The 16585-nt window shown below is 39.5% G+C and overlaps 1 protein-coding gene across 4 annotated transcripts; it reads left to right on the top strand.

Annotated features, from left to right (window-relative positions):
• The first annotated feature begins 133 nt into the window (after positions 1–133).
• Positions 134–16249, top strand: LOC103134460 (gamma-parvin-like). 4 transcript variants are annotated; one of them, XM_016668782.1, is made up of 14 exons: positions 134–1614; positions 3401–3479; positions 5518–5631; positions 6571–6635; positions 7538–7640; positions 7776–7919; positions 9455–9570; positions 9645–9700; positions 9803–9837; positions 9942–10003; positions 12395–12463; positions 12589–12690; positions 13356–13428; positions 15975–16249. In XM_016668782.1, exons 3-14 carry the CDS (start codon positions 5568–5570, stop codon positions 16046–16048), a joined length of 963 nt encoding a protein of 320 aa, XP_016524268.1. In that variant the 5' UTR covers positions 134–1614; positions 3401–3479; positions 5518–5567; the 3' UTR covers positions 16049–16249. The 4 variants fall into 4 exon arrangements, with proteins under 4 accessions (XP_016524268.1, XP_016524266.1, XP_007546776.1 ...); XM_016668780.1 differs by having other exon boundaries at positions 2938–3479; XM_007546714.2 differs by lacking the exon at positions 134–1614 and having other exon boundaries at positions 1654–3479.
• The last annotated feature ends 336 nt before the right edge of the window (positions 16250–16585 follow it).

Below are 16585 nucleotides of genomic sequence, written 5' to 3'. Positions count from 1 at the left end.
TTTGGGATAAAATACGTGTCGAAATTAACATTTATATTCTCTCAAATAAGCACAAACATGACTCTCCTGTTAAAAACCTCTATCTGTTCAAGACGACGACTTAGTATCATCTTCGGTTAACGTTTTTGCTTTGTCTACAAAACATTGCAGGGCTACTACTACTCGTCTTGAACACCAACACATAAAGAAGATTAAGACGATTCTCACCGTTTCTGGACTCAATATACGGATTATAGAAGAGACTGAAAGAATCAGTTCCTCACGAAATACATTAAGCTGTATTCTCTTGCCGGACAATAAGAGGGATCACCCAGATTTTTTTAAGCACAAAATTCACAGCTGATTGCCAAGTAAAGCTGAATATTTTACACGGTTATGAAGGCATCATTAATGCTAATTTTTTACAGAAACATTTGCTGCGACGCAGGCAGAATCATTAAGGCAAGGCTTTGTTTGTTTCTGCAGCAGTGACACACCAGAGTTAAACACTGCAAAATAAGGTTCAACTGATAAATGTAAAATATTTCAAATGAATTATCATAATAAAAACTAAGATATTTTTTGGTGTAAATAAAAACCTACAAACTTTTGACAAACACGTGCAGAGTTGAAAACTCAACTCCAAAATTATACCAAAGATGAACCCAATACATGTCTAAATCATAATTGACTCGACAAAATAAAAACACGTTAAAGGAGCAAAAATAGAAAAAAAAAGAAGGAAACCTAATTACATTTCTTCTCAGTTCGCGCACCCACAGACTTGTCAGGATGAGACTTTATGCAACACATACATGTTTCTCTGCCGTCAGAGGATATGGGAATGCCTCAGTTTGAAATTTTCTACTTAAATAATTAGTCATGCTAACATAATCACAATAATTTAGACTTGGCAGACGCTGTCAGACAAGCTAATGCTGTTTATCTGTGTAGCTTTGAGCACAAACACTGTAAATGACTGGATATGTTTTCTGTTCTAGTTTCTGAAGTTTTATAAGCTTTTTCTAGAAAGCTAGAAACAACATAATATGGTGCCTCAATTCTGCAGATATCCTCTCTAAGATGAGATAATCTATATCTCCTAGATGCTAGCTGTTCATTAGCATCTGTCTTGCCAAGGCAGATGTCACCCTAACATCCGCCTCGGCTTTATACAACAATGCCAAAAAAAAAAAAATCCTCCGGTACCTTCAATTACAAAATATACTTTGGCTCTTAAAATTTTACTCATTCCTGCTAAAATTTCAGGTTTTTGTGAAGGAAAGAAATGAGGCAATGATAATCATTTTCAAAATGTTTTCAAAGAAATAACTCAATATTTGTCCCGCACTTCTGAATGACAACAAATCTGCCAAAAGGAAGCATGATTAAAAATGACAACAACAAAAAAAAAAAAGAGTATACCTTTAAAACAAACACTTTGAGACTCAATTTCCATTTCCAGTCTGCATCCCTCAGGATAACATGGTAACATTTGCCCCCACTCCTGAGGGGCTGTGAGAACATTTCCTGTGTCTCCACAGATTTCAGATTTTTAGCTTGTCTCCCAAGAAGTCACTCTTTTGTTGACTTGGACGTACACTTGGATCAGGAAACTGCCAGAACCATATTTGGGTAAGTATCTTGAGATGTTAAGCACCAATTCACATCAAATCGACCTTAACGTGATTTGCTGAGAAGTTTTAGATGACATTACCCAGGCCTGGAGGAAAAAACTTTATTCTTCAGTCTGAATATACTGGCTCGCCAAACGCAGCCAGAACTTGTTGGAAACTTCTGCAGCATCTTCAGTGTTGCTGTGGATTTTTTATTTTTATTTTTGCTACCCTCCTTCAGACTGATACCTTTGTAAAATTACATTATTTTGATCTTTAGCAACCTTTCTGCAAACTGCGACGTTAGCTAAAGGCTGCAGTCAAGCAAATGTCGAGGAAGTCCTGTACTGAACTTTATTTCTGAGTCATCAGATCTAACGTAGTTGATGCTGGGCTTTAACGCAAAATGGCCGAATCCTTAAAACTGGATCAAAAACAGAGTGTAGTTCTTGCGTAAGCAGACTATTGGCAAATTTTATTATTACATTTCTCCCATCTAACAAATGTATGAGTTTCACACAATCAAAAACACATGTGAAATTCATATGTATGTATGCATGAAGATTTCAAATCTTTTAAAAGATTTACTTTTTAAATGTTTCTAAGTAGCAGAAACAGTGCGGGATACTGACCTGACCTATATATCCAGTTTTCTAAGCTGTAAAATCTGATGTTGCAATGTACCTTAAGTGCAGCGTGTTCCCCGTGTCTCAGGAGAGCCCTGGTCTGGGGCATCGTCGGGCTTTTAAATGAGCCTCGGCGGCGGTCTGGACCGCTGTCTCTGTGCTCCTCCGGTCGCTGCGGCCGCGCAGCACTACCTGGAGACCTGCTGAAAACGCACAGAGCACGTCTGCTCAGGCATTTTCCAACCAAACTGAATAATTGAGAGAATAGATGAGTCGGTCTCGACGGAGATCTTACTGCACCTCTCAGCTGCAAGTTTTTTCTTTTTCTTTTTTCTTCCCCTCTCTTCATTTCGCCTATCAGGAGGAAATAAAAGCCTGGACTGAAACTGAAGGAGGATTTCATTTGATTCGTGTGATAGGTTAGATTTGCCTTGGCTTTTTGAGAGAGAATGGCTGTGGAACAGGCAATTCCTGCAATTTGGGTAAAGATATTATGGATTTATTTTAGGCCTTTATTTTCTTGTCTCATACCTTTGTTGCTATGGTAACCTTCCACATCTCCCAAATTGCCCTTTCGTCTCCCTTATGGGTGGTCTGTATTTCCCCCCTCCTCCTTTTCCCTCAACAATGCAACGCGCACTCAGGTTTTCTTTCCCCACTTATTTTTGCACGCTTCAATCCGGTTTTCATTTGGTCTGATTTTTTTTTTCTTTTAGCCGCTTTTGACGTGGAATTGACGAGGCTGGACGCCAGATGTCAGCAAACGGAGCCAGCCAATCACAAAGAGAGAAGTCTGAACGCTTCAGGCCTCAACAAAGTCTCGTATCCCCCAGGCTCCTGGAGGCGAAGATTTCCAAAGCAGTGCATATAGTTCTCACCTCACACGCACTTGAGTTTATCATAATCCCAAACACAGATCGTGTCACTGAACACAAACAACCTCATGTGAAAACGCTCTGCTGTAAAGCCTGTATCAAAAAAGAAAGAGGAAGTGCTACCTTCCTTCATGCCACATCCTCTCAGTTGTGCTTGTCTTCCCTTTTGACCCTCAGATGACAGTTATCTGCAGTTGGGCCTGTTGATCTCACAGATCTCATTAGTGTCTCTTTTCAGATCGGAGCGCAGCCCTCCAACTTCCTGCACCCCGGGTTTTGACGAGTTGTTTTTTTTTTTTAAGAGTCAACTTCTTGTAGAGGGACTGATTTCAGCAGAAACTCCCCCGGTCTTGTTGTGGTTGCTCTCTGGGAGCTAGCTGAAGGTAAGCTTATTCAAAAAGTCTATGTTTATGACCTTGTTTGAAAGTTGCTGTCAACCTCAGGAAATGGAAGCCACACATGCATAAAACACATGTGAGGTTGGGGGGGAAGAAAAGTTGCTCACGGAGGGCTTCCTCTTTTTTCCGTATCCAGGAAACTACAGCTCGACATGCTTCATGTCATGTCTGTTTTGTCAGGATGTGTGACTTTGGGCGTTCGCCGTGCTTTGTGTCTGAAACCATAGGGGTTTAAAATATTCTGAGGTAGAGGCAGAGCCATGCGACCCTGCAGGGCTCTCCAGATCTCTGCTGTGTGAGCTGCTGACAAAAAGGAAGTGAGCAAACCTGACATTTCCTATTTTGGTGTAAAGAGTTTTTGATAAGATTTAGTGAGTTATTGGAGTTTTCTTTTCTTGTTTTGTTTTTTAGAAACCACTACCTGTTTCAGATCTTTTGGTCTGAAACAGTTCGTCAGCGAAAGACTTTCATAGGTGGAACCTTTAGAGTGACTCAAATGTTTTCACACCCCTCATTCGCAAACGTCAGCGTTTCTCATCAGGGCTTTTGCATTGGACCAACATTAAATACAGGAGTATCGTGAATGGAAAGAAAATAAAACTTTTACAAGAACATTTGCAAGTCTTTTAGGATAAATGGCTTGCTCAACTTACTTGTCACTTCATGTGCAGAGGGGTTGATTTTGTCATGATTTGCGGTTGTTGTTGGTTCGGACCCAAAAGCAGAGAGGTGAGGCAGCGACTGAGTTTGATGATTTAATCAATATTTCTAGCAAGTACAAAAGTCCAGACAGCACAGGTGAGCAAAAGGCTAGGAGCTCAATCACTGGCAGTGTCCTAATAAGTTGGCATACCAAAGCTATTCCTAGAACAGGAACGTCGGTGTTTCTTGCGATTGGGGGGCAACAAACTACTCTGTTACAGGCAGCAACTGGTCAATTTTAACAAAACAACAACACATCATGCTCCAACGGGGGAACACAGACACAGGTGGGATTAAATACACAAGAGTTAATCAGGAAACGTCAGACACAGCTGTGAGCAATCAGGGCGGACATGACGACACAGACACTAATTAACATACAGAAAAACCAAATCCTCACAGATATGTAGTTTTGCAATACTCTTTGTGTTATTGCATAATGCACGGACAGCAGACCGTTCGTTTGTCTAGAAAGTTCAGTTCATTTGTGGAGGTATGAATGCGCAATCAAACTCTGATGCGGACAGAACAAAAAAAGCAAACTCTGGTTCTCCTACAAACCTCGGGTCCTGTCTCGGATGGACAGAACTCTGGCGTGGTTGAATGGCGAGCGGACCGGAGACCGCTCTGAAAGCAGGAAGCGGACTACAGCGCAGGGTATTCTGGGTAAATGCAACCAAAACAAACACTAGCGGGAGAAATGGCTTGCTGTCTTTTACCAATGTTAAAAGAGAACTCTACGAAACAACTCTACTCTGGTGGTTGGGTGCTAGCGCAGTCATTCATCCAGCGGCCCGTCGTGTTTTTGAGTTGAAAAATGTTTAAAGTTAACAGGAAATTGATAATGTGTTAATGAAAGATTGAATATTAATACCTGAACACCAACTATAAAGTCTTAAAAAAATTGAGACATTTTAAAAAGACTTAAATAAGTAAGTAATGCTTAGCCTGGTGGACGCACAAGTAAAGTCTGGTGGCCTGCCAGGCTTATGATATGCTGTGGGAAACCCTGCTGAAATAAAATGCACTAAAATTTGTGGCAGCAGTGTAAGAACATGTGAAAGAAAAGAAACATTTGCAAGATGCTGCAAACATTTCAACTATAAGCTGTCTGTGAGTAGAATCGACATCCTCCCTTCCAGCAAATCGATCCCCAGCAGAAACAGGAGTCGGTTTGCTATGAACACATACTAAGCCATTTCTGAAAGAGGGACTTTCTTCCAACACCCCTGATAAGAAGTGTTTCTTCATTCTGCTGCCGTTTGCATGTTCAGCTCTTCCTGAGACGGTGTTTGATTGAGAGCCTCTGACTCCTCTGCAGATTCGTGCCAACAGGTCAGCAAAGCGACCGAGCCATCCAGAGGAGGGGAGATGGAGGCCGCCGCTTTCGAGTACCACAAAAAGGAGGAAGACCTGGAGGTGGAGTCTTTTCAGGGTATGTGTGTCTTAAATGAAGTGGCAGGTTGTACCGTTTTCAGACACCCACCTGCCTATTTTGGCCATTTTCCTTCAAACTGCTTCAGGATTTCTTGCGTTTCAAATATTTAACCAGCCTTCATCTCATACTAGTTCAGTACTGGAGGCATATATAAAATTTTGTTATTGCATTGAGACTAAAATGAGGTAAAAAGGCCCTGTGGTTTTATTTTTATTTTTTTTTTTGTGGTCGTAGCATGAAAATAGATGAAGACACACCATTTAAAAAAACAATACTAAACAAACAATTTAAACATTATTAAATAATTTAAAATATACTGTAGGTATTATATTTTATTCCTTCAGAATCACAAACTGGAGTTTCCCAAACAGCCTTGAGGTTGAATAAATCGGAAACATTTTCAGCCACACATCAAAAAATTCACGCGAGTGAAAAATCAACATCAATGAAACAAAAAGTGTAATTTTTCTGTATTTCTCAGTATGAGATAATGATACATAACTGAAAACTGAATTAATTAATTTTTTTTCTATTTCTTTGTCATGGTACTAGTAACTGTGAAGGGTGGCATGAATACATTTTTATGTCTCAATAAGTATAAATATAACAGCATTTCCACAAGTTCACATATGACTCCCTATATGATATATTTTCCATCTTGTTCCTTTTTTCATGCCTTAATGGTTTTATGAGAAGATGTTTTGACCCTCGCAACAACTCCTGACTACATGAGAAAACAGTGGTGCTGATAGTAAAAGTTGGAGGGAAAATAAAAGCCCTGCAGAGTCGAGAGATGATTTTTAGCAATCTCAGTCCATTTGGTCCTTTTTATCCATTATCCATAAAGCATTTAAGTGTATTTTTCCGGCCAAAAAGATTCCTGACAATGTAAAAAAAAAAAAAAGATTACTGAAAACGATTTCACTTCTGGCGCAGGAGAGAAGAGGAAGCTCATCCAGCCGACATCCTTGAAAGACCCCAAGCTTGAAAACCTAAAGCAGGTAGAAGATGAGTCTTTTCATCAACAGAAAAGAAAATAAATGATCTCTGATACGTATTTCCTTGCACGAGAATTTTCTTTGCCTTTTTGTAATCTCATTATGTAACGACCTCAAACTTTGACACATTTTTATTTCATTGACAGAGCGACACGTGTGAATTGGAAGTAAAAGTTATCAAAACATTTTTCTAACTTGAGATTTAAAAACTACATGAAACTACACAAACAAATCAAATGGATGCCATACTTTTCAGAAATTTTTTAAAGTAAAAAAAAATCATACAATTTTTTCTTTCACGTCACATTTTCTTGTCATAAAATCTCATTAACATGGATTAGATTTTATGGTTGTAACATGACAAAATATGGAAAAGTTTAAAGGTTATGAATTTTGACAAAGATGCCATTATATCAGAGCTTTGTAGTGTTTTAACTGAATATAAATATATGCACTTTTGCATATGAATGCATGGTACCGAACATCAATTATACCTGATAAGAGAGAGAGAGAGGGGGAAGGCTTAGTGAAAGTTTAATGAACATAATTATAAGCGGTGATAGGAGACAGATCAGACTGTGTCAGTGGGGAGTCTGACGGATCGCAGTTTAAAACCCTTTGTCGCAGGTAAATATAGCAACTTAAGTGTTTCAGCCATGTAATGTTATAAATAAACCCTCAAATCAGAACAAAATGCAAGTGAAACAGCAGCTTTTCCCATGTCTGTCCAGTTCATTCTCACGTCGTCGCTGAGAACAGACAAAGCTTATTTAAGAAGCAGCCAGGCTCTCGTGCTGTTATCTTATTTTTTTTTTTTTCATCTGCTGCATTGGTAAAAGAAAAACGTTTGTGAGAAGGTGAGGTGTTTGATGTTTCTGACTGTGTGATTAATTGTGTCCTGAGAGGCCTTGGTGGACTGGATCAATAAGACTTTGAAAGCAGAGCACATCGTGATACAGAGTCTGGAGGAGGATCTGTACGATGGACTCGTCCTTCATCACCTGCTGGGTGAGACGTTACACGTTTGATGTCCCATTAAATCACTCAATCGTGATTTCAATAACTGGACCGAGAACAAATGAAACGGGCAGTCCCAGAAGCTTAACCCCGAGCTCATAAATAACGTCTTCCTGGTTTCTGCAGCCAGATTAGGCAACGTGAAGCTCGACGTGGAGGAGATAGCGCTGACCGGCTCCTCTCAGCTCCGTAAGCTGGAAGCCGTCATGAAAGAGCTGGACAAGATGCTGGGCGTGGAGGACAGCTGCCCGATCAAATGGGACGTCAAACGTGAGTCGACGCAATTCGACTTGGACTCTGCAACAAAAAAGCAACAAGTGATCAAATGTCCCCTTCTGGCACCGACTTCAGCTTCATTTCATGACAGGCTTTGGTGCTCGCTTGAGGGTGCCATCTAAGCTCACACCAGCTGGAAGGAATTTGAAAAGGGAGATCGAGTTAGTTTGAGGAAAATAAGACCAAGAAAACATGGGAAATTTTCCCAGATTTTATAAGCAAATGATTATCTAAATGTGAAATGTGTGTGCACATATTTTTTAGGGCGTCTTCTTTTTGTGATGACGTGACCTGATGATGCAGAGCGATGTGACTCTCAATTTAATCCAGGTGTTACAGAAAAATCTGTGACCCATCATTTTCTGTGACCGCAGGGGGCGGAGGTGCGATTATTCTGGCCAGAGTGATCTGTGACCAGTGTGATTTTAGCTATTTGAGGGTTAAATATTGTTATAAATACACCCAGATTGTAGTGATGAGGTGGTAGAACTCTGAAAAATAGTTGTTTTAAACTTTGACATTATTTACAGGCCTGTGCAGTAAGATCACAGATTATTCTAGCTAGAATAATCTGGCCATTTCTTAATCTGTTACCGATTTATTAAATGACCACAGCTGGTTTGCATATTTTAACAATGGCACATAGGGATTCAATGCGATGGTCAGTGTTCAGCCTCAAATACAAAGTAATGCATTATATTTATGGAGGAAATATAATGCATTACTTTGTATATAATATAATGCATGGAGATATAAGATTCATGGCTAATAAAAAAGCCATGAATATTAAAATCCCAGATGTGTCAGTATTTGCACTCTTTCGTCCCCTGCGGTCACAGAAAATGAACAGATTTTTCTGTAACACCTGTTTTGCAAATTGCAGCTAATAAAAATGACAGGGCTCTTTTAGTTTGAGTGTCGCTTGAGTTCAGACTGGTTTCTCGGCAGCCAGAGCACGTTGATACCTCAGCAAACATTATTTTGCCATTTTTCCCCCCCACAAAAGCTGGAGACAGTGCTTTTTGAAGACTAGTGAAGTACTGCCTATTTGTTTCGTTTGTTTTCGTTTTTTTTCTCAAAGGCTCAGAAAGATATGAGGTGAGTAATTTTAGATAGGTAGCTAATTGCTAGCCTCCTACCTCTGGCAGTTATGCTAGCTGCTATGCTCACTGACAAGCTAACTACCGTTAAGCTAAAAGCAATGCAGCTATTTCTTTGTATTTTATGCATTTATACACAAAACAGACATGTTTTCAAGGCATAGGAAGGTTGCAGGTATCAAAATATTACAATTTGCTAAATGTGTATCCATGTTTTCCTTGAGTCATGAAGCCGTTTTTGAGAACATCCCTGAATGTCTTTCTCCAAAATTACCCATTTTAGTTGTGCTTCTGTTTTATTTGTCCAAGATCCTTTTGGTTTATCTTAGTTGCCACACCATATGTTTTTGAGATCTGTCACATCAGTCCAAGCTGAACTTTTTTTTTTTCTTTTTTGTTTTGTTTTGTTTTCCGTTGTTTGCCTGTCAGTCATCCACAACAAAGATCTCCTAGCTACCATTCATCTGCTGGTTGCCATGGCAAAAGCCTTCCAGCCTGAGCTAAATCTGCCACCTAATGTGAAGATTGACGTTGTCACAGTAGAAGTAAGTCTTTTCAGCCCCGGACCTGCCTGGTGAAATTCCCACACAGCTTTGGCTAACTTTTCATTTTCACGCAGGTAAGCAAGAGCGGAATCAAATCTGAGGTGCAGACCGAAGTCCTGACAGAGGACAGGTGAGTGGATTTCTGCGTCTTGCTTGTGTCTTACTCTCATTTCATTTATATAAAAAAAACAAAAAACAGAAGTCATATCACATTTATTTTCTTTTTCTGCAGCAACGCAGGCTCAGGCTCCTCTAGCTATCCTGGAAGTGAGTGAGAGTGGTCAGAGGTTGAGCTGAAGTGACATCTTGAATGTCGTCCAAACGCCATTAAAACCTACTAACACATTTTTCTGGATGTCTCACCAACCCAGGGGAAGATCCCATTGAGCAACTGCTGAAGCTTGAGGCTACCAAGGTCAACACAGTGAAGAAGGTAAAAAAAAATAAAAAATAGACGACAGGAGGAGACATGCTGGCATTGTGCAAGGTGTTGATGCTCCCAACTTTAGAGATTTGTAAAGTTAATGCATAAAATACACCTCATACTGTGTGGGCTTGTGGTCCGCACTTCAACTTTCACTATAGTGAACAAGTCTGCTTAGTCCTGTCACTGTAACATTTTCTTTTTAGGGATTATCCCATGTTGGAGATCTAAACTACAAAAAGTCCAGTCAATTTAACATCTCTTCACAAAAATAGGCGAACATGAAAATAATGGACTGTTGATTTTTGAATCTGTAATGTAAAATGATCCAATTAAAGCAGGATGCTTTAGTTAGCCCCACAATTAGCAGTTGATTAGGCGGGACAAGGCTAGGCATGTTTATTAGCACAGCAGGATCCATACACAAGGTCATTCAAAGTGCTAAAAACTGTTCAAGAAAAAGATAAACAAAACAATAACTGTAATCATTTAAAGATGACATAAAAGGAAATAAACAGTCAAATGCACATTTAGACATTTAGACAAGATAAGTGTCATTTCCTTGACCCACAAAGCTGGCTTACCCTGTTGATGTCAGCCAATGACGGTGCCCTCTGCACCCGGCGAGTCAGGGCTGTGATAAAAGTGGCCTGACATTTGCCCACTTTGGTGCGTCGATCCTTTCACAAAACACTGGGAGGCAGCAAAAAAGGCGCCTTAATCCGGCCTTGAAGTGTTTTGTAAGAGCTAATAACACTTCCAGTCCCGATTTAAAGAATCCAATAGTTTTTGGACGTCGGGTTTACAGGGAGTTCGTTCCAGAGCTGGTGAGCGTAGAAACTAAATGCTGTCCGCGCTGGTCCTTGCAACACTGAGCTAACAAGTCTCTGAAGACACGAGGTGTCTAAAAGGTTCCCACGAGACGTTCAGGTCCAACACCATTCTGTGAAGTTCAATAACACCATTTAAAAATCTATCCTTTTACTAACAGGGACTCGGTGCAATCCTGTGGTGTGATCCATTTCCCTGGTGCCGGTCAGGACTGTGGCAACAAGGTTTTGGTTAAGCTCTGATTAATTGTCTTACATATGCCAGTGAAGGCACCGTAAATATGACTTAAAATAGTGAAGCTAAGTTTTCACTTTACACCTTTGGCTTTGTAGGTCTGGGTCTAAAACCACACCAAAGTTGCTCACGTTCTGTAATTTTTAGCCCAATTGGATCTAGTTGAGTGCTGATCTCAAACATTTCATTTTGGATACCAAAAAGAAAAAAAAAAGCAGACCAAGTGAGTATAAAGGACTTGTAGAATAAAATGTGTCATCAGCATGGTTATGTTAAGCAAGTAAATTTGTAAAAATGGAGCCTGGAGGAACACCGCATGTGATTGTTGTTCACTCAGACACAGCTTTTATAAATGACATAATGAAGTCTTGATTTGCTAAATTAGATGTTTCGCAGTTTCACAAGTACCCATCAACTCTACTGTTTGCCAATATTTTATGACCAGCAACTGCATCAAATGAAGCACTGACATCCAGTAAAAGTAAAGACAGATGCATTTGATGCAAAACTATGTCAGTCTTTGATCTGTGATGTGTTTCAAGCCAAGCTGGCCACGGAAGAGAACATTTTTCATCAGAACAACTTATTTGTTGAAGAGCTGACATTTCAGTTTTCCTTCTTGCCAATAATCTTCATACTGCTGGACCTACATGTTTATACGATGTACTGCCATAGTTTGTCTCTCTAGGAGGAAATACTCTGTTTGTCGAACCAAGCAGCCGATGTTGTGAGGTGACGCTGTCATTACTTGTAGATCAATGTCCTATTGACAACCTTAGATGTGCTTGTTGTGCTCAAATGTGTTTCGCTGAGCTTTCTCAACAGGATTGCCTTCAAATCTCCAGGTATTTCTGAGTCCAACTTTCAAAGGACTTCTCTAATCTAATCATATGTTCAGTGTTCAGTACAAGTAGAAACCATTAAAAGTGAACTAATTCGAGGTGTCTTCAGGATGCCAGCGATGACTGGCATTTTGATCCTTCACAGGTTTTACTTCTAAGAATACAACGCGATAAAAGGGAAAGAACATGGACTTGGTGGTTTTATCGTCAGAGGAAATTCACACTCTGCCTGTTGCATTAGTTTTTATCGGCTGTTTATTTGGCTGCAACTACAGTTAAACTTTGTGAACTTTAGTGACTTAGCCAAGTGTCTCTTTTCCTTCTCCGGTTAATTTTCAACTGTTTGACCAATTTATTGCGTGACTTTTAGTAATGGCTGCACACAGTAACAGTTGCTACTTTACTATGAGCCTGATTACATCCCCTACTACAGTGGATGGCTTTGGTGACAGCACCTTTACTTACTCCCTCACTTCTCAACTTCCGCTTTCAGGCCATCTTACACTTCGTCAACCAGAACATGGCATCGCTGGGTCTGCAGGTGGCTGATATGGACAAACAGGTACAATCTGACGGTTCATTTACTCCAGGCTGCCGAATAATAAAAATAGACCTGACGTTTAGCTTGCCTGAGATTTTATCACTGTTTGTATGAACGAGATCCAAAGTCCCGCGTTTCTGTCCCAGTTTGCTGATGGAGTGATATTGCTGCTGCTGATTGGCCAACTGGAAGGCTTCTTCATCCCACTGGTTGACTTCCACCTGACCCCTGCTAATGACGCCGAGATGGTAGGGTGTATGTGATTTTAAAGTTTGAAGTCTTCTTTTCATCAAATTTCAACATCTTAACATGAATTTTTTATATTTAAAATAAACGGTTGTGCGATGAAGACCTTCACTCTACTAGGATTTCTAAAAACCTTTGCTTTTATGTGTCTTAATTTCTTATCTAACCACTCAAAAACAGGCACAAGTACCTATTATAATGCATGTTTTGATCAAATGCATTTATGCAATTAACATCATAAAGCACTTGTGCCAATATCTTTGATCTTAATTTACGTTGGGCCAACAGGATGCGGCCTGTGAAGGTAAAACCTCTTTTATCTGAAATACGACGGGTTCATGAATAATTCACTGGGGTAACGACATCCGCTAACATCTTTCCTCTCAGACATATAGACGGTAAAATGATAGGAACAAAGTAATCAAAAATATATCTTTGTGTCTGATGTTTAGTAGTTATATGTTAAGGACTTTCCACACTCCTATTACCAAGAGTTGGAGGATTTAATTTCAAAAACACAAGGCGTGGCTGGAACTGCAAAATGAAATATTGACGTCATATCGGAACATAATTCGTATTTAAGGAGATAAAACAGGTTTTAAATGTGAATTAGCATTATTTAAACTCACTTTGATAAATATGTTTGTGCTTTGTTTTTGGACTGCAGCTTCATAATGTGACGTTAGCACTGGATCTCCTGGATGATATTGGCCTGCAGCTGCCCAATATTGACCCGCAAGGTGAGGAAAATGACGTCACTTTCCAGAGGAGCAAAAAACACAATCACAACACGGCACAAAATATTGGCTTGATGGCAGAAAAAAATCTAGCGTCTGTAAAATTACTGCAAACCGAGTCAGATAGCTGAAAGCGCCCCTGCTCCAAGACAGCAGTGTCAAACTAATTCATATTATCTCCTCTATCAGCAGCATTTATCCGGCTGAAATGGGAAAAGCTAAAAATCTGTTTGTGTGTCAGGCGGGACGCTTTGTCCACGGAGAATTTAATCGCTGGAGTGGAGAGAGGGATCGACGGTGTTTCACAGGAAAAAGATGAAATTGTTCAGGGAATATAAATGAGCGTGACTCGCGTCTTAGTATTTATACCTTAAGATGATTTTCTCCGTCTCAGGCCACCATCGTTCCTTTAGAGAGGAGCAGCAGAAAAGGCAGCCTCAAAGGGACAATGTTGTCTTGGTGTCCTCTGATAGGAAAAGGGATTTAACCCGGCTCCTCTGCTGCAGGAGCGTTTGCCTGCGAGGAGGAATCCATGTTCATGAGCCGTGCTATCCTGGATATTATTGTTATCGGGCTCAAAATGTTGATTGTATCTGTGTACTATATTAAAAAAAAGTGTCTTTCAACTCCAATTTGAAAATTGCCGTACTAATGATACAATTATAAACCTCTGAATATGAGTTTTTCATCCAGCAAAAAAAAAAAAGATATTTCTCCTTTTGATGCTTCCAGCCAATTTACAGCATGCAATGCTTAAAAAGACAAAACTCGACATTACAGTACATTGGACAAATTGTTTTCTGTTTTTGGTCAAACTGGAATATCAGAATTATTTCTATTAGCAAAATGGCAGAAAAATTTGAGCTTTTTAGAGAATTTTTTTGTACTTTTCTTCAAATTGAGGAGAAATATGCCTGGGAATAATTTGGGAACACACAGATAGTAATTTTATAACTTGGTACGTTTCCAATTAAGGTTAATGAATGCAACATTTGAATTAAATGGTAGCGCACCTGAGGATTTCAACCTCCAACACGCTGCTCACTTTGTGACATCATGGAGCAAATCTTAAAAATATCAGGCAAAATTATGGACCTCGATAACTCTGGTTCATTTTGGGGGACAGTTTTTATCCGTTAAAGTATAAAAACCAGTCAGTAATCATTATGTCTCACAGATAAATGTGTTGTGGTGTGAAATGTAGCTTGAGCTGCAGGCTGAAGCTGTTCAGTGAAACTCATCATTCGCGTTGACACAAGCTGAAAGGCCGCTCCGAGAGGAAGAAGGCATTGCTCTAAAGGGAACATAAAAAGCACAGTTACGGTTTGCAGAAGCACTCATTTGGTAAATATTGAGTTAAATATCTGTGTTTTGGAGTAGCCATTTCAAAACTCGGATCTTAGTCCCGCTGAAGATTTTTAAGCAGATCTGAAAAAGTGTGTGAATAATTCAGTTTTTACCTGACTGGAGGAATCAGCCAAAATTCCTGCCAGCTGTTGCGAGAAACTTCGGGAAGGATACAGAAAAATTAAACAAAATCGATTTGCATGGCTTTGGATGGTTTCACATAATACTGTACAATACAGCAACGTAATGAATCAACTAAAATTTGACCATTTTATCGTCCCGTGCAGTGTAGTATTTAACCACTTTATGACTTTTTATTGCATTGAATATAGTTGCACAATAAAACACTGAAGCAAATAATATTGTAGAGAATACCATTAGAAAAATATTTATGATATTTTTATAGTACTCGGTGTTTATTAACATAAAAATATGGCATGACACTGTAAACCACAGGTCACTCTCATGCGGTAAATAGCAAATATAATCAGTTGCTGTATAACTTTTTTCACTGCAAATAGGAGAACAACGAAGCAAGGGAAACAACCGATATATCGGGACCTGAGTCCATCAGTACCAAACAGATTGATTTGGTATCGATCCATCAATTGGTATTGATGGATACGAATCCATCAATTACCAAACAGGTCAATCTTTCCTCTCCGTGCATCCGTTACCAACTGGATGATCTTTTGGTTGAGTTTCAACTTCCCTCTTACAGGCACTCAAACTCGCCCATTCTCTTCTCCACCGGACGCGCACGGCGCCTTTTCAACCTTAAAATAAATTCTCGGCACTATAACTGATCATGTAAAGACCGGCACGATTAATCTAAGTCCAGAGGTGGCAGTTAATTTAATTCATTTTTACTGTCTTTTTAATTAATGCCATAATTGCTGTAATGAAAGGATGAATTCCAGGACTAAAGGCCTTTAAACGGGAGCATGCTGTGCGTGTTAATTAGATGAGCCAGCGATGGAGTCAATCTTAATGTCACGTTCATTCACTTATTGAGTCCCACCAAGGACAGAGAGATCAAATTTCTGCCTAATGGATTTTTCTTGTCCTCCTGATCTGTTGACCCGCCTGAGTGGATTGTGAGAGGAGCTATTAGCTAATGTCCACAAAGCGTGGTCGCAGTCACGGCGCTTCGACTTGGCCAGGCTGATTACGTAACATTTGTCCTGTGAATATTGTGACAGATATCGTCTCTCAGGACGTCGCCGCCACCTTGAAGGTCCTTTACGCCCTGTTCAGGAAGCACAAAAGGAACTGAGGGAGGAAGACAAGACAAGCTGCTGGAAATAAACAAGAAGATGGGAGGGGAAAAGTGTTTGCTGTGTAATTTATTGCTGTATTTTTGTTTTTTGGGTCGTCGTACAGATTTAGACAAAAACAGTGGGATCTATTTTCGAACATTTTAGCTTTTATGACTGGGGGCATTTTATGTAGTATAGGCTAAATGTGTTTTGAAAAANTTTTATTTTTTTTTTTGTGGTCGTAGCATGAAAATAGATGAAGACACGCCATTTAAAAAAACTCTGAGTAAAACAATACTAATAAACAATTTAGACATTATTAAATAATTTCAAAATATACTGTAGGTATTATATTTTATTCCTTCAGAATCACAAACTGGAGTTTCCCAAACAGCCTTGAGGTTGAATAAATCGGAAACATTTTCAGCCACACATCAAAAAATTCACGCGAGTGAAAAATCAACATCAATGAAACAAAAAGTGTAATTTTTCTGTATTTCTCAGTATGAGATAATGATACATAACTGAAAACTGAATTAATTAATTTTTTTTCT

The sequence above is a fragment of the Poecilia formosa genome, unplaced genomic scaffold, assembly GCF_000485575.1.
Source record: "Poecilia formosa unplaced genomic scaffold, Poecilia_formosa-5.1.2 Scaffold17, whole genome shotgun sequence".
In the NCBI taxonomy this organism is placed as follows: Eukaryota; Metazoa; Chordata; class Actinopteri; order Cyprinodontiformes; family Poeciliidae; genus Poecilia; species Poecilia formosa.
Note: the sequence above shows the minus strand (reverse complement) of the source record. Positions and strands in the feature narration are given on the sequence as shown.